Here is a 21,555-nt window from a genome sequence, read left to right on the forward strand (position 1 = left end):
AGGAGTGATTAATAAAAGAAACATCTTCTACAGATCTGTAGAAGAGTCATGCAGACTAGAAACGTTATCTCTGTCACTCTCTCTCCACAGATGCTGTCAGACCTGAGTTTTTCCAGCATTTTTTGTTTTTGTTTCAGATTTCCAGCATCTGCAGTATTATACCTTTATTTGAGTATTGTAGGTATATTTGAACACCGAGATAAAAGCATTGAAGAAGAGTTGTGCAGACTGTCAACGCTAACTCTGTTTCTCTCCCCACAGCTGCTGTTAGACCTGCTGAGATTTTTCAGTATTTTCTGTTTTTATTTCATATTTGAACACCACTCCCTCTAGCCCTATGCCCAAGTCATTTTTTTTTTCAGAGTACCGAGACAAATGATCACCAGCAGCTCCAAGAAACAAAAATTGGGCTTCCAAAATCTCTTGATATCGATTCCGCACAGATAAAGCGCAAACACCTCATCCCTGTGCTATTCACAGTAGAAACCCTTTGGTGTACACAATGAAGAGGAATTCAGTTGGGTAGAATAAAAAAACAGGGCCCACTAACCTCAGCTTTATGTGCCTGATTTTTCTCAAGTTTTTATTTTAAATTGACTCTTGAAAGGTTATCTTTAGTAAACTTATTAAAAACAATGGGTTTGTTCACAGATTTGTGTGGAGTAATGACAGTACAGTCAGAGAGCTGAAGTTATTGCATATTAATTATGGTGTGTGACTTGTATTTAGTGATAACACATGTTATTACCCTTGGACTTGATGAACCCTGTCTTGTTTGCTTCCCACTCACTGCAAACGTCTCAGCTCAAAAATAATAGTGCCAGAGTCAAAGAGCTTAACAGAATATGTGCAGCAAATGATTAAAAAGTTGCCAATTATGTTACTTGTTGGACAAAAATTTAGGACATTATGAACCTTGTATCAATCACGAAAGTTCATGCACAAAAACTTTGTTTTATATGTGTATTTTTTTACACCCTTTAAGTTCTGACAATAAAAAGCAAATGGAAATCCAACTACAACATTTTTGGATGCAGGGAAGAAGAGCCCTTCAGTTTCTTTTCCTTTCATTGCATAAAACCTATTTGGTCTGTCACTATTGAACAAAAATTACACTTGTGTTTTTACAGTTAAAGTGTTCCCTGATGAAAATCCTTTTCGATTGCGTTCAAAAGAGCATGCTCAAAAGCCACTCAATGCAAGGAGCTCATCACATCCCCAGAAAATAGAAAATGATAAGCCAACAAGAAGAGCTGACTACGGCAGACAGAAAGGTTAATGTTTTATGTGCTTTTTGCTGTGGAAATCAACATTGATCCTCTGAATAATTAAACTTAACGAGATATGCTGCCATTGTTTTTGAAAGCTTTCTTGCTGTTGTACAAGTTTAAAAGGAGGAATAAATTAAAATGTTTTCCTGCTGCCTTCTGGTTCTGTATTAGCCCAATACCTCAGTTCCCCAAGGCTATTATTGGAAGCCCCAATCCAATTTATGTTCATTTTTGCCTACTTTGTTGTGCCACGTTGGGAGCAGCAAATGCAGTAGATCAAATTGAAGGAGGTGCAAGTGAAGCACAGCTTCACCTGAAAGGAGTGTTTGGACCATTAGAAGGTGAGGGGGGAGGAGGTGAAGAAGCAGGTATTGCACCCTTCTGCGATTGCTTGGTGAGGTGCTGTGGGAAGGGGATGAGGTGTTGGGAGTAATGGAGGACTGGACTAAGGCGTCCTGAAGGGAACGATCCCTATAAAATGCTGATGGAGGGAACGATGTGTGGTGGTGGCATCATGCTGGAGTTGTCGGAAATGTTGGAGGATGATCCTTTGAATGCGGTGGCTGGTGGGGTGAAAAGTGAGGACAAGAGGGCCTCTATCATGGTTCTGGGAGGGAGAGGAAGGTGTAAGGGGAGAGGTGCGGGAGATGGGTTGGACACGGTTGAGGGCCCTGTCAACCACAGTAGGGGGGAAACCTCGGTTGAGGAAGAAGGAAGACATGTCAGAAGCACCGTTTTGGAAAGTGGCATAATCGGACGGAGGCCAAGGAACTGAGAAAATGGGATCGAGTCCTTACAGGAAGCAGGGTGTGAGGAGTTGTAGTCCAGGTAGCTGTGGGAGTTGGTGGGCTTGTAATGAATATTGGTGGACAGTCTGTCACCAGAAATGGAGACAGAGGGGTCAAGGAAGGGAAGGGAAGTGTTGGAGATGGACCATGTGAAGGTGATGGGGGGATAGAAGTTGGAAGCAAAATTGATAAATTTTTCCAAGCCTGGATGACAACATGAAGAGGCACCAAAATAGTTATCGATTTACTAAGAGAAGAGCTGTGGGAGGGGGCCTGAGTAGGATTGGAACACGGAAAATTCCACATACCCCATAAAGAGACAGGCATAACTGCGATCCATGTGGGTACCCATAGCCACACCTTTTATTTGGAGGTAGTGAGACAAGTTTAAGGAGAAATTGTTCAGTGAGCGAACAAGTTAAACCAAGCAGAGGAGAATGGTGGTGGATGGAGCTTGTTCGGGCCTCTGTTCAAGGAAGAAGCGGAGAGCCATCAGACCATTCTGGTGAGAGATGGAGGTGTAGAGGGATTAGATGTCCATGGTGAAAAGGTGGTTGTTAGGGCCAGTGAACTGGAAATTGTTGGTATGATGTAGGGCATCAGAGGAATTGTGGATGTAGATGGGAAGAGACTAGACAGAGAGAGAACGGAGTCCAGATGGGAAGAAATGAGTTCCGTTGGGCAGAAACTGGCTTACACGATCGGTCTATCAGGACAGTCCTGTTTGTGGATTTTGTGAAGGATTATTTTGTTTGTATAGCTGAATGAATAAAGATTAATATCATCCAATAATATATTTCTGTGAAGTAAATTATACTACATCCATCTCCATTGGAAATGTTTATGGTAACGAGTAAATGAAATTCAAGAACAAGTTCCATGTCAGTGGAAAGGCTCTCTTTATCCAGCACAGAAATAAAGGTGCATTTCCCCATATTTCTTATAATTTAAAGGTACCAGCAGATAGCCTGTATAAGTAATACCCACTGAGCTGACAAACTGTGGCATTCTAATATCATGGTGACGAGCAGATTCTACAAATATATGTAAAAAGAAGGTTCAGCTCTCTGGTGTATGAATATTACTTCTGAATCTGGAGACTTTCTGGTTTATTAATCATTGATAGCTACTGACTGACATACATATCTTGTTCCCCACCTTCCCCCAGCGTGATTTATGTACAGAAGAGCATTTACTAATGGGGTAATAACACAATAAGAAAAATTTACATTGTGGTATTTTGGTTAGTCCTATCTGCCCATGGCCCATATAATAGAGCATCACTGCCACACAGTTTAAGATCATTTTGAAATGTTGTTTTGTTCAGATTCATGAAGCAGAGAATCAACTGAGCTCGAGAGAGAGAGAGAGAGGTTATTTCTATGAAACATCAGATTTTTTGCCTTCTGAAATGGGTATAATTACTATCTGTATTTTAAGTATAGGAACAGGAATAGGCCATTTGGCTCCTTAACCCCTTTCCACCATTCAGTGAGATCATGGCTGACCTGCAACCTAACTGTGTGTACCCAACCCTGCCTTATATTTCTTTATACATTTGGTTAACAAAAATCTATCAAACTTAGTTTTAAAATTAGCAGTTTATCTAGCATCAATTGCTATTGAATTTCTACCAAGTTCCGATTTTCTACCACCCTTTGTGCATAGAAGTGCTTACTAATTTCACCCCTGAAATGTCTGGATATAATATTTAGACTATGGTGCCTCGTTCTGGACTTCCCAGCCAGCAGAGATAGGGCAGATAAGAAAAGCTATCTGCTCCCCTTAAGATCTTGAAACATTCTATTCCATTATCAAAATAGTTAATAAATATGAAGGATAGTTGAGACCCCAACACAGATCTTTGCAGGGCACCACTCATAGCATCCTACTAATTAGAATATCTGCCCATTATCCCTACTCTATCTCCTGCTACTCAGCCAATTACTTAACTGGGCTAATAATTAGTGTCTTCTGAAGGACTTACACTTCCAAAAGGGATTTGATATATGTAGGATGAAGAAGTCAAAAAGGATTTAACGCTGTGGTGGGAGTTCTTCCTGATTGGCAGTTGTAAAGTGTATAAAGATTGTATAAATGCAGAGATTAGAGATTTGCTACATGTAGCAAAGGCACGGTGGCTTTAATGGGGGATTGAACTTTAGACATCAAGGGCAAGATAAAATGGCATACAGTAAGTGACCTCTCGTTTCTACATGTATCTTATAGCAGTCGTCATGTAACTGTTATCTGAGATTGTACATGTATGGTGCTGGTCTGCTCTTAGACTAACACCATTAATTCTTAACATTCTATTCTTTGCTCACATTGTGACCGTACCATTTTCTTCAGAGGACAGGTCTCCTTCAAAATCTGGAACACCACCTCATGGGAATGGTCTGAAGCATTTCTGGGATCAGCACGTGTACAGTGGACACAGAAAAGGACCTTCAAGTGAAGGTAGAACTACTCCACAACCTAAGGCAACATCAAACAAATTATTTTATGCAACAGATGGTATACACCACAAAGCCAAAAGCAGCAGCTTCACTGGATATGACACTGATAGCAGTCAAGATTCGAGGGACAAAGGCAATGGTAGGAATAGGAGTAAGGGTAAGGTCTGGAAACCATCACGGGAAACACTGAATGTCGACAGTATTTTTGAGGAAGGTAACAAAAGGCAAGAGAGCCCTAAGCACAAATCAAACTCTGCTGACCAACCACTGCATAGCAGAGGACTGAACTCTAATGATATATCGAGAGAGAACCAAAAGCCCAAAGGATTATTGACTATATATGAAGATGAACTCAAACAAGGAAGTGGAAGTTATTCATTGGAAGTTGATGGAAAGTCAAATCAAGAAAAAGACAAAAATAATGTCACTGAAAACTTAAAAGTCCATAATTCTAGCTGTCAAGTGCAGAGAATTGAACCTGGGTATGAAAGCAATGATCGACTCGGCAATGGTTCCTCTAGTCATGACACTTTGGGCATGGAAGCTTTCAATGGAAAGCACATGAAGAATACCCAAGATGCGTTTTGCAATAGGTAACTCTTTTTTGCTTTCATTTTCAGACTGGCTTGGTGCTATCAGTTGTCATTTTATAATGTACCATAACTCAAATAGTAAAATTGTGGTTTTTGTATTCAGATGTTTTAATATTCCATATTATTTCAATATCTCTAGCCATCTGTAATACATTCAGAAAAATTTGTATCTCTACACACTTCCTGTCTGCACACAATTATTGCTTGCCACAGTTTTTGTGTCAAACTTTATCCTTTATGAATTCTTATAAGGACACTCATAATGAGATTCTCCAGTGAATGCTTGTCATGCTGTTTGTGCAATTTTTGGTGCATGAGGAAGAAGTTTTGGTGCCACATATAGCAGCTAAGTTATGTTTCTCTGGAATAATTTCCTTGGATAGTAGTTAATATTTTCAATTTGTTATTTTATATGTATTTTACCAATGTTTCTCACTGATTTCTTTTAAACCAGTAATGACTGAGCACCATGGGAAGTTCCTGGTTGCCCATTTGCTCTTGGCCTGCTCATCCTTCCTCCCTCTGCTCTTTGTCCACTACCTCTGCCTGAACTCCCAGTCCTCTTGCCTCTGCCCTCTCTGATGTCGTCTGCCTGCCCACATCCTCCATACTTGCATTACTGGGGCAGTGGATTCAGCTCCAATTTGACATTAACTTCTCTCCCACCTGGGCTTCTGACCTCAGCCTGTAACGATACACTACACTTCTCTCACCCTTTTTCACCGACCCTCCTTCCAGCAGCATCCATTTGCGCTCTAACTTTTTGACCTCTCTGTGCTTCTAACCTGGCTTTACATTTGCCCCCTCCAACCACTCTCTATGTTTCCCCTTGCTCTACTATCCCCAAATTCAAATCTTGGTTTCCTCTGCTACCTCCAAACCCACTGTACCTCAATCTCCAAACTACTCTACCTTTTTCCCCTCTTGCTTCATTGTAGGATGCTTGTAGTTCGGTAGGTCTCTCAGAGGTTCTGAGTCTTATATAGTTTAACAGTAAGTGTTTATTAACCACTAGTAACTATTTACATATATGCAGTATATGGTCTAAGCTAGGACCTGCCTCCGTGCTTGCTTCTCTGTCCAGTACAAGACTTGCTTTTCTGTCCAGTACACATCTCTGTCCAGTACAAGACTGCCCTTTAGACTTGGGTCATGTATTCTTTTACATCACAAGTGTGAGTGGTACTGCACCCAGTCCCACATTAACCCTTTCTATGTCAGATCCTTAAACTACAGCTTCCATATTCTGCCTTACCTGTTTGACTGCCTGTGGTGCAGTTCTTCCTTGGCCCTTGACCAATTATTCCCAACACTCTACCCCCCAGCTAGATCTGAAGGCTGTACTTGGTTGACTTTCCATATGAAACTCCAGGACAGGCCAACCACAAATACATTCAAAAAAGAAATAGTGCCTATGTGCACTTCCTGTCAACTTTTACAGTTATCGATTATGTCTACAAAACTGCCTGTGTAAACTTGTTACTTTATAAGTACATCTTCCTGCCAATGGAGGAGCTGCAATATGAGAAATTTACAAAAATAGTTTCCTTTATAAATATGCATTAAAGATTAAATGAGAATATAGAAATGAAAAAAAATATATAACTTTGAAATGGCGACTGTTATATCTGAAAGCCTGGCCCAGATAACTGGTGCCCTCTTAAACCTGTTTCATCTGCAGTCTAATTTTGATCTCCAGTCTCCATGTTTAATGGTGAGGAACCAACTGGTCTGTAATCATTGAAATTTGCTTGTATTTTTCTGCCTGTCACACAACATCCTTTTGTCATATTTTTTGTCAATGTTTTTCAAATAAGAATGTAGGAAATTATAACTGGATTAGCCCTGGTTAATTCTTGCTGATTGTAATTAATTGGCAGTGAGGGGAATTTGAAAACTTTCTCTTAAACCTTTAAAGTCTTGCTTTTAAGTGAAATTTCAGTTGAGTATTTCGCTTCAGAAAATCATGTAACTTTAAATTTTGATTAAAATATATGAATTTAAACTCTGTTAATTTGAGTTAATAATTTGATAGTTTTAGCAACCTTCTGCTTTGCATTTGCTATCACCCTCCCCATTACCTCCCTTTGCCCGCTCAAGCGTGCTCCCAATTATAAGTTTACTTTTTTACCATGCAAATTTGGCTCCCTTTTAATGTGTTATTTTGCTGCTCTCATCCGGCCCACTTTGAGCTAGCACACTTGTCTATTTACAAGCCTAATCAGTCCCAGCACCGTCTGGTCAGATTGATTTGCCCACTCTGCTTCTCACTACCATGCCAGATTTGTTCAAAGGCTCTTGAGGCCATTAACATCCTGCACCACTCTGTTTACCATGACCCATTTCTTGGCCTGATTTGTCAATGTCCTGCTATTTCTTTCTTGGAGGGAATAGAAGATGAGACGGCCATACCCAGGTCTCAGTGTCGCAGCAGAGAGTGATGGATAATGAACTGGAATGGAGTTTGTAGGGGTGACTGTGTTTCAAACAGGGCATCATCAGAAAAACTGTGGTAGTGTTGTGGACAAAAGCCACTAGGAATCTGGAGTAAACTGAAGTCAGAAAGTCTTTATTTCAAGCATAATGCAGGGAAAAGCCTTCAATGAACAGAAGTCACTTGAAAATTTCTAGGTACAGAAGTTTCATTTATGCAGCAGTTTCAGAAATTGGTGCTGCCTTGTTTAATCACATTTGCCTTGTTATTTGCTCACTTCCAGGAGAGTAAATAATTTTAACATTATGAACTCTAGTAACACTTTACTTCCCACATCAGTAGGATGGGTTGATGAAGGAAAGTGTCGGGGAGGCAACAATGTTGAGCATGAAGGATGTGTAAAAGCGTAAGCGGAGGGAGTGAAATGCAGGAACCACAAAGTGGCTAGATTCTGAAGACATGGTTTGAACGTAGTTACTGAGGGCAGATTATGATGCAAGGTAGAAAAGACCAGTTTCAAACAATTGAGGGCAGTGCAATGTGTTTTATCAATTTCCATTAGAAGTGTGGATGTAGCAATTTAAAATGGGAAAATTGATAGTAGTGCACGCGGAATCAATGTCCAATGTATTATTAACATATTTCCCAGATGGTTACAAATACTGAGCCAAGTGCTCATGGTCATAGAGGTTTACAGTACAGAAAAAGGCCCTTCAACCCATCGTCTGCGCTGGTCAAACAAGTACCTAACTATTCTAATCCCATTTTCCAGCACTAGGCCCATAGCCTGTATGCCATGGCATCACAAGTGCACATCCAAATACTTATTAGATGTTATGAGGGTTTCTGTCTCTACCACCCTTTAAGACAGTGAGTTCCAGATTCCCACCACCCTCTGGGTGAAAAAATTCTTCCTCACATCTCCTCTAAACCTCCTGCCCCTTACCTTAAATCTATGCCCCCTGGTTATTGATCCCTCCACCAAGGGGAAAAGTTCCTCCCTGTCTACCCTATCTATGCCCCTCATAATTTTATACACCTCAGTCATGTCCCCCCTCAATCTCCTCTGCTCCAGGGAAAATAACCCCAATCTATCCAATCTCTCCTCATAACTAAAACTCTCCAGCCCAGGCAACATTCTGGTAAATCTTCTCTGCACTCTTTAGTGTAATCACATCCTTCCTACAATGCAGATTTCAGAACTGCACACAATACATGAGCTGTGGCCCAACCAGTGTTTTATACAGTTCCAGCATAACCTCCCTGCTCTTATATTCTCTGCCTCGGCTAAGAAAGGCAAGTATCCCATATGCCTTCTTAACCACCTTATCTACTGTCCTGCTACGTTAAGGGACCTGTGGACATGCACATCAAGGTCCGTATGATCCTCGGTACTTCCCAGGGTGCTACTATTCATTGTGTATTCCCGTGCCTTGTTTGTGCTGCCCCAGTGCATCACCTCACACTTACCTGGATTCAATTCCATTTACCACCATCTGACAAGTCCGTCTATATCCTCCTGTAATCTAAGGCTATCCTCCTCACTATTTACCACCCCAACAATTTTCGTGTTATCCACGAACTTACTGATCAACCCTCCTACATTCAAGTCTAAATTGTTTATATATACCACGAACAGCAAGGTACCCAACACCGATTCCACTGGACACAGGCATCCAGTCGCAAAAGCCCCCCTCGACCATCACCCTCTGCTTCCTGCCACTCAGCAAATTCTGGATCAAATTTGCCAAATTGCCTTGGATCCCATGGGCTCTTACCTTCGTTATCAGCCTCCCATGCGGGACTTTATCAAAAGCCTTGCTGAAGTCCAAGCAGACCATGTCAAATACATTGCCCTCATCTACATACCTGGCCACCTCTTTGAAAAATTCAATCAAATTGGTCAGACGTGACCTCCCCTTAACAAAACCATGCTGACGGCCCTTGATTAATCCCTGCCCTTCCAAGTGTAGATTACTCCTGTCCCTCAGAATTGCTTCCAATAGTTTCCCCACCACTGAGGTTAGACTGACTGGCCTGTAGTTCCCTGGTTTATCCCTTCCTCCCTTCTTGAATAACGGTACCACATTGGCTGCTCTCCAGTCCTCTGGCACCTCTCCAGAGAGGTATTGAAAATTATTGCCAGCGCCCCTGCTATCTCCTCTCTTGCCTCCCTCAACAGCCTGGGATACATTTTATCCGGGCCTGGAGATTTATTTACTTTTAAGCCTGCCAGACCACTTAGAACCTGCTCCCTTTCTATGCTAATTTCTTTAATTTATCACAGTCCTTCTACCGGATTTCCATACCCCCGTCGTACCCCTTACTTGTGAACACAGACAGATCACTCATTTAGAACCATACCTACATCTTCACACACAAATGGGCCCTGCTCATTCCCTAGTTATCCTCCTACTCGTAAATTGTTTGTAAAATAACTTTGGATTTTCTTATTTTTTTTACCTGCCAATGTTTTTTCATGCCCCCTTTTTGCTCTCCTAATTTCCTTTTTACATATCCCTCCTACACATTCTATACTCCAGGGCTTCCGCTGTTCTGAGCCCCCGGTACCTACCATAAGCCTCCCTTTTTCTCTTTATCCAATCTTGTATATCCCTCGACACCCAGGCTTCCCTGGATTTGTCGGTCCCACCCTTTGTCTTTACTGGAATATGTTGGCCTTGTACTCTCCCTATTTCCTTCTTGAATGAGTCCCACTGCTGTGATGCAGATTCACCTAAAAGTAGCTGCTCCCAGTCCACTCTGGCTAAATCATATTTGATCTTATTAAAATTGGCCTTCCCCCAATTTAGAACTCTGATTTCTGAAAGGGTAATTTTTTCTCTCTCCACAGATGTTGACAGACTTGTCGAGTATTTCCAGTATTTTCTGTTCTTATTTCAGATTTTAAGCATCTCCATATTTCATTCTCAATTTTAAGAGTTGGTCCATACTACCCAATAGCTACTTGAGTGGTCGTGGTATTGGGAGTGCAACAGTAAAACCCCCATGTCACCTAAACCAGCGATACTTGTCCTCTGTGTGTGTATTTCTTCAATCTCCAAAGATTAGGTGAAGGGAAGTTGCTTTATTCCACAGTAAGGTGAATGTAAAGAGTGAAAGTTATGATCCAATTCCGTTAGTTCAGTCGATACAATTTATCTCCACATTATAATGTGAAAATATGAACGTTGCATACTGACTCATTGCCTTGGATAATTTGCTTAACTTAAACAGATCAACACCTCTGTACACTGGCCTTTCCTAGAGTTTATTTGCTTCAACTAAAGCTTTTGTTGCAAAAGTTTAAAACATTTTTAGATATTCTATTTTATTTCAAGGCTACATCATTAGCATCTTAACTACTCAATGTCTTGCACCTTTTCTTTTGCTAATTACATTAATGCAGTACACTTCGACATTATAAGTAGCATTTTTTTCCTCTTCGTGGACAACTGGTCAAAAAAAATACAAACTACTGCTTCCCAGTATTTCTCTTAATTGCAGCTTCCTGCTGCTTTTGACTTTTGCCACTATGTTTCCTTTAGTCTTGTCCCCATTTTTTTTTGCTCCCGTTTCCAGTGCTTCTCTTTTAGCCCTATTCTTTTCTTAAATACTACTCTTTTAATCTGCTCTCCGCTTTGTGCCTTTTTTTAAACAACCTGCAGTTAAATATCCCAAGATTCACCCATCCAAAATTATTTCTACCGTTATCTCATGTTTTCCCTCATCAATCTCTTCATTTTAACTATACCCGCTCCTCCTTAGACTTAATTCCACTAATCTTTTATGTACTTACTGTTTTGGATAACCCCCATGATTTTTGGACTCTTGGAGTGGTTCTTGGTTACTAGTATGCGTGACCTATCATCCCTTAGACAGACTGTAGTCGTACTCTGGTACTTGCTTAAAACCAGTTCATTAACACTACTTCTAAACAGGTTATAGAGTAGGTATGTTGCTCCTGAGCACTATGTTCCAACCTCAGAGAGAGATATACAGACAGACAGGGAGAGAGAGAGTCTAACACATGGCTGACTGATTTCAGTGATACATCATCATCTACATAACTCATTAGCATATCCATTCTGCTAGTCCTTTATACTTGCTACCACCAAATTCTCGCAAATCTTCTAAAATTTCTTCCCCTCACTCAATTTGTTACCATCTACTTGCCACCATAACCTCTGTTGTTCACCAACCTGTTCCATTGTCCACTTTTCCTTCTTTCCTCCTGCAATATTCCAGCAATTCAGTGTAACGTCCATCATTTGTTTAACTTGCCATCTCCTTTCATAATGCCACAGCTGAGGACATTTCTAAATGTTAAATATTCTTTAATTATATAATTTAATATACAAAATGCTACAAACAAGTTGTTAAATTTATTTGCACTTTTTACATTGAAGCTATATAGACTATACATTTTATTTATAATTTTTATAATTCATAATTATTTTGTCCCTTTGCTTCACATCTCTTAGCTGCTCAACCTGTATTGCAGAGAAATTCTTGTGTGCGCAAACATACTTCTGTGCTCCTTGAATTTCTAAGTTTTTCTGTTTAATTGTAAATAATACAGAATCAACATATATATTTCTTTAAAAAGGGCAGAATGGATGATCTAGGTCCAATCTTGGATGAGCAACAATTTATTTTAATTAACCATTGGCTATCAGAAGCGATCAGCTTCTGCTCAGTGCCTCAAAATTTGTATGCTTGCCATTGATTGCACGCCCTTCCCTGCCCCTGACCCCCCGCAGTTGAACTAGACTGTTATGGGAAGATCTTTTTACGATCCTTAGCTGAACTTCTGATCCCATATATGTCCCATCACAAAGACTGCCTACCTCCACCTAAGTACATCACCTGCTTCTGATCCTAATCCAGTCCATATCCTGATGAAACTGTTATGTATATCATTTTCACCTCCAGACTCTACCAATGATCTCCTAGCCAGCTCCTCACCTGCTTTGTCAATTTCTCACCAAAGATCTGTTGCCTACATCATATTTTCTATCCAATCCCATACTGTCATGCTCATCTGTAGGTTTAAACCTTTTCGTAGCTTTGCCCTTCACTTACCCTGTAATTTCTTCCAGTTTACAACTCTCATCCAGAACTTGCTATTCCCCCAACTCTGACCTCTTGCAGCTCTCCCTCCTTTTGTTCCACTGTTGGCAGCCTTGCTCTGGATTTCCTGCCCTGAAACCCTATACCTCTCCACATCCCTCTTCTTAAGTTCCTTCTTAAAACTCACCCATCCTAATATCTCCTCCTTTGACTCAGTGTCCATTTCTGTTTGACTGTATGGTGAAACATGTGGGCATTTTTTTCTATGTTCAAGGTATTGTATAAGTGTAAGTTGTTGTAGTTGCTGAAAACGTGTCTCAGTCCTCTACTTTCTAGCTGTACTACGCCTGAAGCCTACATTTGTTCTTGACTCTGTTTGGGCAACTCCCTGGGAAATAGACTAGTAACAACTTTATTGTGTGTGCATTTCCTATCAACTTTACCACTTTAAATTGTTTTGCCTACACTTTTGATGTAAGCTGGCTGGCACTTCACACAGCAGTTACATACTTTTTCCAATGAAGTTTTTGTAGCGCCACCACTAGTTGGAGGGTGTAATTACAGAATAACAGGTTTAAATGGATGCTTTCTACTATAAATCTGGATTTGGGGATTTAGAATTTAAATAAATAACATCAAGACAATATATGACTTTGAAGCACTTACTGAATTATGCCTGAGCACCCTGATCCAAATTCCTACTGTCTTCTAACCCTACTTCATCTGTAGATTACAATTTTTCTTGACTTGGCATGTGTCTAATGTTGCTGAAAAACAACTCCTCATTTTTAAAATTTTGCACCTGAATCTTGGTGATTTTTAAAAAAATATCAATTCCGCTAGTTAAAGATGGGACCATTGTGTTTATTTTTCTATTCCCCGCACAAATTAAAGATGAGATATTAGTGCATTTTGACTTGCTAAATTTGGAGGTGGATTGAGATGAAAAACTTTCAGTCGGAGCCTTGCAGCCAACAGAGAAAGTATTTAATTCTACCCCTCTGAAATAGATATAAATCTGGGTTTCAAGGGTGCTTGCTCTGCTGTCTAGTTCCAGCTATTCCTAAACTTTATTACTTGATCAGACCTATCACCACTTTGGTTGCAAATGTTCAGGACTTGTTTAAAAAAAGAAACAAATCTCACACAAATAGATGTTAATTATTAGGCCTGTTTTTTATGGAATTCATATCAGAAACTTTAATTGAGACACAAACATAACAACAAACCATGAAAATCACTCTGTAATTTATGAATTGCTCGACAATATAGTTCTTTTTGTAATTAAAATAAGGAATATATCATACCATGTTAAAATGGATTGTGTACAGGTGTTTGACTGCCTTGTATATGGATGAAACTCAAAAGGGTAAGAGCAATTCAAATTGCTGTGTGTAGTGAAGACTGGTGTCAAATTTGAGGATTGTCTTTACAAATAACTTAAATACTCTTGGGAGTGAACATCTAAGTTTTCTATTTTATATTTTAGGAATCAACAAGAATTACCCAAACCTGATGCATGTCCCAATCTGCCACACAGTGGATTTCCAGCTAACGAAGGTAAGATTTACCCTTACAATTTACTTCTGTATCATTCTGTATATTGCACAACTTGCAGTCTGAAATTCTATGGAATATTTTGTGAATTATAAGTAGGAGGAAATGCAGCCTTTGGGTAAAATGGGGCTTAAAGAATTTGATGCATTGGCAGTTAAAATTCCAAATTATTCAGGTTGGAAAAATTGCGTACAACATTGGAGAGAAATTGTAAAATTACTAATGTAGAATTTTAATTCGAATTTTGATTGATATGGAAACACTATCCCTTTTCATAACTCTGCCCACTAATTGCACCCTTCTGATGATTCTTCCTGACACTTAGCAACTCTCTGCAGATGTTTTTAAAATTATGTTTGACATATATTATTGTTGATGATTTACAATCATTTGGTATTTCCAAAGATTACAAAAACACACTTTCTGTATTGCATGGCAAAAGAATCCTCTTTGAAATCTTTAGAATTCCCTTTCTCTCAGTAATTGAAGAAGGTGTCAATTCTTGATCAAAATTGTGTTTTATGTATGTTTCTGTAGGATTTTGTTGGGTAATGTGTGAATAGCTTTTTAAGATAATAGCATAACATTTTGAGCATAAAAGGAGATTATTTGGTCCATTACTCCTGTGCCATTGTTGACATTGCCTTTGAACTATTTGCTTTAACTCTACCTCCTTGCACTCTTCAGTACTTTTCTTTTAAGGGATTTATCTAATGCCCTTTTAAGTATTGGGATTGACTCTTAGTAACCCATTTGTATCGCACGTTTCAATAATCCTTTGAGTGGAGCGGAAATTCTTCTAACTTCACCCTTCATGCTTCTATTATTGATTCTAAGTTTATGCTCCATTGTTATCAACCCTTGGAAGTAATCTTTCATAATACTGAACACTCCATCTCCCATTTCCTTGCCACCTTTGCGCACAAGCATCCCCAGGTGTGTCTCTTGCATTATTTTTTAAAAATTGTACTATTTAGCGTATGTTGTCTCCTTATTCTTCCTAACAAAATGTATTCCTCACGTTTTTCTGCCTTGAATTTCACCTGCCATGTTGTCTGTCCATTCTGCCAGCCTGGCCACCCTTTTCAATCTGTTATTATCTTCCTCAATGATTCCGACACTTAAAACTTTTGTCATCTCAAATTTTAAAATTGTGCCCTGTGCCATTAATTCATTAATGTAAATTAAAAACAACTGTGACCTAATACTGGCCATTGGGGAACTCCACTTTATACCTCCTTCCCGTCCAAAAAGCAACCACTCGCCACAACTTTTTTTAAAAAATTCCTTAGTCAAGAAATTTTATATCCATGCTGCTGCTATTACATTCTTCTATTCAGCGTAAAACTACCAGTCATATGATAAGGATTGGTAAAACAATAATGTCATAGAGGTCTCCAGCACAGAAAAAGGCCTTTCGGCCCATCGAGTCTGTGCCGGTTAAACAAATACCTAACTATTCTAATCCCATTTTCCAGCACTAGGCCCATAGTCATCCGTGAACTTAATGATCAACCCTCCTACACTCAAGTCTAAATTGTTTATATATACACCAGAAACAGCAAGGGATCCTACACTGATCCCTGTGGAACCCCACTGGACACAGGCTTCCAGTTACAAAAACACCCCTCGACCATCACCCTCTGCTTCCTGCCACTCAGCCAATTCTGGATCCAATTTGCCAAGTTGCCTTAGATCCCATGATAAAGGGGAACCAGTAGATATAGGGTAGAATTTTACATTCGTTGTGCAGGCACGCGCCCAACACGCCGGAATGTAAAATGGCATGCAGCGACGTCGGGCATGCGATATTTCATTTGATGGGCACGTGCCATTAACCAGGTAATTAACATGAATTTTGTGGGTTCTTTATTTGAGTATAAGCCTAAATACACAGTGTTAACTGGGAGGCCTTGTATAGATGTGTGACTTCTATAATCTGTATCCTGAGTAGAGTCATCGGACTGCTATGTCACATCCTATCTCTGTGGTAGTGATTGACAGCAGTTTAAGATATGTCCTGTTAAAGGTATCACCCATTTTTCTAAACTAGAGGGCCATCCCTAGAGAATCAAACTATTTACATGAAAGTAACGGAAAGTAACGTCGTGCCTGAATATCCCTTGATACAAAGCAATAAATTTACAAGTCTCTGAAAAGTATTGGCAGTCCACTTATCTGTGCAGATTTAGTTACGGTGATCTTGGCTGGAGGCTGCCATATGTTTTAGAATGTTGTTTAGATGTGCATTTGTTGTGTTTTAGGCAGTGTTCTGTTTGTAAAAGGATTCAAGTTGGGGGAGTGAAAAGGAATGTGGTAGTGATAGGATACAGTATAATTAGGTTCTCTGCAAACCATAACTGGGAGTTCTAATGGTTGTGTTACCTACTTGGTGCCCAGGTTAAAGGCATCTTCACATGGCTGGAGATGAATTTGGAGTGGAAAGGAGAGAACCCAGCTGCGTGCTCCACTTAGGAACCAACAACATAGATTGAACTAGGAATGATTTTCTGCTGAGAATGTATTAAGACTTTGTATCCAAATTAAAATGCAGAACCCCAAAGATAGTAATCTCTGGGCTCAAGGCTGGAGGAGGTGGCATTAATGTAAGCTGAGACTGGAGAGGGCATGAGGGGAGATGGGAGAGAAACAAAGATCAGAGACAGGCTCAGAGGTAGGTTACCAGGGAGCCTGTGACTTGACCATTGACCAGAAACTGAACTGGACTTGCCATACAAATACCACAGCTGCAAGAGCAGGTCAGAGGTTGGGAATTCTGAGGCATGTGAATATATCCTTACTCCCCAAAGCCTATCCTCCATCTGCAAAGCTCAAGTCAGGAGTGCGATGGAATGCTGTCCACTTGCCTGGATGAATGCAGCTCCAACAACATTCGAGCTCAGCATCATCCAGGACAAAGCAGTCCGCTTGATCGGCATCAATCTTAAACATTTACTCCCTCCACCGTCGATGTGCACACTGCTGCCACTGTGCAATCTACAAAATGCATTGCAGCAACTTGCCAAGGCTGCAGATGCTTGGGAACACTGCCACCTGCAAGTTCCAATTCAAGCCACACACCATCCTGACTTAGAACTAAACCGCTGTTCCTTCATTGCCAAGGGATCAAAATCCTGTAACTACCTTCCCAACAGCATTGTTGGTGTACCTCTACCAGCAGACTCCAGTGGTTCAAGAATGTGGCTCACCACCATCTTCTCAAGGGAAATTTGAGATGGTTAATGAATGTTGGCCTTGGCAGCAATGCCTGCATCCCATGAAAGAATAAGTTTTTTATAATTGCTAAGTCCATGATTTTTGGTATAGAATGGGTAAGGATCTTGATGAAAAAATGTTGCCCTTAAGCTTTGCTCACTTCTTTGACATTGTTCAAGTGAACCAGGCAGTAGGCATAAATATGGCCAATTGTTAGAGGGACTGTCATCTGATTGTTCTGCATTAACCACAAGATCCATAGTACATGGCCCGAATTGCTCCTAACTACTTCCAAAAAAGTTATGATACCAAGACTTAAATCTAATGAACTGTAGCATGCAAGTGCTAAAGCAAAGGTTAGCTTATGCCTAGCATCATTTTTCTTCAATGTACTGTGAAAGGATGTTCCCTTACAAATTGAAATTCCCTTACAATGTTAAAACTGCATCGTCATTCAAAGACTTCTGATCTATCAACAATATTGTTTATCCTGACTTGTTATGACATGTCACAATTTTTCTTTTGGGGCAAAAAACAAATCAACACCCGTTGTAAACTGTGCATCACATTGGTCACTGAGTTTCTATCAAACCTAGCCCTGATATATGATTATTTTAGGGGTTATCTAAGCGGCAGACTACATTTCCCTATAAAAATTGTTTGCTGCTTTTAGCCATGCATGGTTATCCATGTCAGCAAGAGAGAAAAATAACGTGTCTATTTATAAAGGGTGGAATTCCATGTGCAATCATCTTGGCACTAAACGAGGAGGACATGCAGTTTGCCAAAGTCTTGCATTTTTTTTCTAAACAGTGTTGGCAGGGCTTTGCTGCCTCCATCAGTTGACTATATACTATTGCTTTCTAATTAAATATATATTAACATGACAATATTGTTCATAAATTGCAATTATTTACTAACTAGTTGAAAACTTTGTGCTAAGAGTCTGTAGATTTATGCTAGTCTTTTAAACCTTCCCTGAATGGCTTCAGAAAATCTAGTAATAGCATCCTAAAAATTAGTGAAGAAAGATTTTTGTAACTGGTAAGTTGAATACTGTGTAATGATTTGCACAGCTGTGTGTAACTAGTTTGAGTTTTTAACATGTACTTAGATTTACTATGAAATATTTCTCTACTCATAATTTTAGCTAAGATTATTTTGAAAGAAGAGGTAGTTGTTTATGTTTGGATAGATATCACCACTGCTTCATTTGTTTAAAAAAATTCAGTGATCAATAATTGAAGATAATTTATATTAAATTTATCATATGAGTAAATTCACTAAATTATTGGCAAAGGATCAGTGCTGTGTTTGCGTCATATTTTATCTTCTGCACCCAGGTTACTGCATTACCATTCCAAAATCTCCATGGCACTTGTGGCATTTTATTTCCATGATGACTGGGAATGTACTCGTGGTTTGATGACGATGTCCTTTGACAGTAAATATTCACTGATCCGAATCTAGCCTGTAACATTGCTTCAGCAGGAATATTATTTAATTTAATGAGGGAGTTTACAGCAAATATTCAAAACTGTGTAATTGAGCAATTTTAGTTAGGATCAGATGAATAGTTTGATCTAAGGTGCCATTTATCATTGATTAAGATTTTGAGAGATCAGTATATCTCGTGCAGATAATTGTAAAAGAACAGAGTTTATAGCATGGATAATAGTTGCAAAAAGTTAGGGATAGTAGAATTACAGAGTGCTTACAGCACAGAAGGAGGCTATTGGCCCATCATGTCTGTGCAAGCTCTCTGAAAGAACTCAAGAGCTCCCTTTCCCTTTCCCCATAGACCTGCAGACTTCTTTCTCTTCGGATAATTATCTAACTCCCTTTTGAAAACCATGTTTGAATTGCCACCAAACTTTGGGCAGTGCATTCCAGATCCTAACCATGAAAAAGTTTTTCTATGTCACCTTTGGACCTAAACATCATTGTAATTTTGTTGCTACGCAGCATGAGAATAATCTGGCATGTTTCACAAGAAAATGAGCCAATAATTGTTTAAGAAGTGAAAAATTTGAATTATCATCTGTTTAAAAATGGACTTATAAATTAGGAATTTTTAATATTGACAGGTTTCTCCTGTCAGTGTGCTGACCCAGGCTAAAATATGACTAATGCTGGGAATATTGTTTCTTGCACGGTCAGGTGTTTATTCCATCAAGTAGACAGTTACTAATAAATTATGTATGTGTCAAAACCTCCTCAAGTAGAACATCAGGAAGACAGAAGCCATCATTTTTGACCTTTGCCATAAATTATGTCCCTTTGCTACTGACTTCATCCACTAAGCGAGCCACTTCTTCAGGCCAAAGTAGATCATATGAAATTTGAGCATCCTGTTTGACTCCAGACCTACAATCTCTATATCATGAAAACTTGGCTTTCACCTTTGCAACAGGGCATGCCTCTGCTTCAGGCACTTCACCGCTGAAACTCTCACCCACATATAACCAGGCTTAATTTCCCTAATGCTTTCCTTAGCAATCTCCCATCTTTCACCCTTCCTAAACTGCAACTTGTCCAAAGCATAGTCAATCATATCATGTCTAGGAGAGAGAAGCCTACTTGCCCATCCCCTTCCTCCTCATACTCACTGATCTATATGCATCTGCAAAGTGATGGAAGGTGTCATTGACAGTGCTATCAAATGACACTTAAACACAAAAATCTGCTCACAAGTGCTCAGTCTGGGTTCTGCCAGGGCCACTCGGCCTTTGATCCAAACATGGACAAAAGAGCTGAACTCTAGTGCAGGTGAGAGTGACTGCCCTTGAGGACATCAATGCAGCTTTTGACTGTGTGGCATCAAGGAGCCCTTGAAATTGAACAGAAGGAAAACTTTCCACTGGGTGGAGTCCTACCAAGCACAAAGGAAGATGGTTGTGGTTGTTGGAGGTCAATCGTCTTGGCGCCAGGGCATCCCTACAGGAGTTCATCAGGGTAGTGTCTTAGGCCCAACCATTTTCAGCTGCTTCAGTGCCCTTACCTTCATCATAAGAATTGAACTGGGGAAGTTCCCTGATGATTGCACAATGCTCAGCACCATTCGCGACTCCTCAGATACTGAAGCAGTTTGTGTCCATATGCAACAAGATCTGGACAACATCCAGACTTGGGCAGATAAGTGACAAGTAACTTTTCATGCCACAAAGAACAAAGAAAAGAGCAAAGAAAAGTACAGCACAGGAACAGGCCCTTCGGCCCTCCAAGCCTGCACCAATCATATTGCCCGTCAACTAAAATATTTTGCACTTCCAGGGTCCGTATCCCTCTATTCCCATCCTATTCATGTATTTGTCAAGCTGCCTCTTAAACACCACTATCGTACCTGCTTCCACCACCTCCTCTGGCAGCGAATTCCAGACACTCACTACCCTCTGCGTAAAAAACTTGCCCCACATATCTCCTCTATAGTTTTCTCCTAGTATGTCCCCTAGTAATTGACTCTTCCACCCTGGGAAAAAGCTTCTGACTACCTACTCTGTCCATGCCACTCATAATTTTGTAAACTTCTATCAAGTCGCCCATCAATCTCCATCGCAATAGTGAGAACAATCCGAGTTTCTCCTCATAGCTAATAACCTCCAGACCAGACAGCATCCTGGTAAACCTCCTCTGCACCCTCTTCAATGCCTCCATATCCTTCTGGCAATGTGGTAACCAGAATTGCACGCAATATTCCATGTGTGGCCTAAACAAGGTTCTATATAGCTGCAGCATGACTTCCCAGCTTTTATACTCAATACCCCTGCCAATGAAGGCAAGCATGCCATATGCCTTCCTGACTACCTTATCCACTTGCATTGCCACTTTCAGTGACCTGTGGACCTGTACACCCAGATCCCTCTGCCCTTCAATGCACTTAAGGGTTCTGCCATTTACTGTATAATTCCTGTCTGTATTAGACCTTCCAAAATGCATTACCTCACAATGGGCCCGGATTAAACTCCATCTGCCATTTCTCCACCCAAGTCTCCAACCGATCTATGTCCCATTGTATTCTTTGACAATCCTCTTCACCATCTGCAACTCCTCCAACCTTAGTGTCGTCTGCAAACTTACTAATTAGCCCAGTTACATTTTCTTCCAAATCCTTTATGTATACTACAAACAGCAAAGGTCCCAGCACTGATCCCTGTGGAACTCCGC

At 40.1% G+C, this 21,555-nt stretch overlaps 1 protein-coding gene and 1 non-coding gene across 6 annotated transcripts in view; one reads left to right on the plus strand and one right to left on the minus strand.

Annotated features, from left to right (window-relative positions):
• The window catches only part of LOC121277970 (inactive ubiquitin carboxyl-terminal hydrolase 53-like), a 124,366-nt gene that overhangs the window by 78,836 nt on the left and 23,975 nt on the right, over positions 1–21,555 (plus strand). For all 5 annotated transcript variants that reach the window (XM_041187901.1, XM_041187920.1, XM_041187910.1 and 2 more), the window contains 3 exons: positions 1,131–1,274; positions 4,412–5,111; positions 14,108–14,178. In XM_041187901.1, the coding sequence (XP_041043835.1) occupies positions 1,131–1,274; positions 4,412–5,111; positions 14,108–14,178 (915 nt within the window). The remainder of the gene's footprint in view (positions 1–1,130; positions 1,275–4,411; positions 5,112–14,107; positions 14,179–21,555) is intronic.
• On the minus strand, positions 360–494 carry LOC121285864. The gene has a single exon (XR_005944816.1). It is a non-coding gene; the product is annotated as a U11 spliceosomal RNA (small nuclear RNA).

The sequence above is a fragment of the Carcharodon carcharias genome, chromosome 1 (genome assembly GCF_017639515.1).
Source record: "Carcharodon carcharias isolate sCarCar2 chromosome 1, sCarCar2.pri, whole genome shotgun sequence".
Lineage (NCBI taxonomy): Eukaryota > Metazoa > Chordata > Chondrichthyes > Lamniformes > Lamnidae > Carcharodon > Carcharodon carcharias.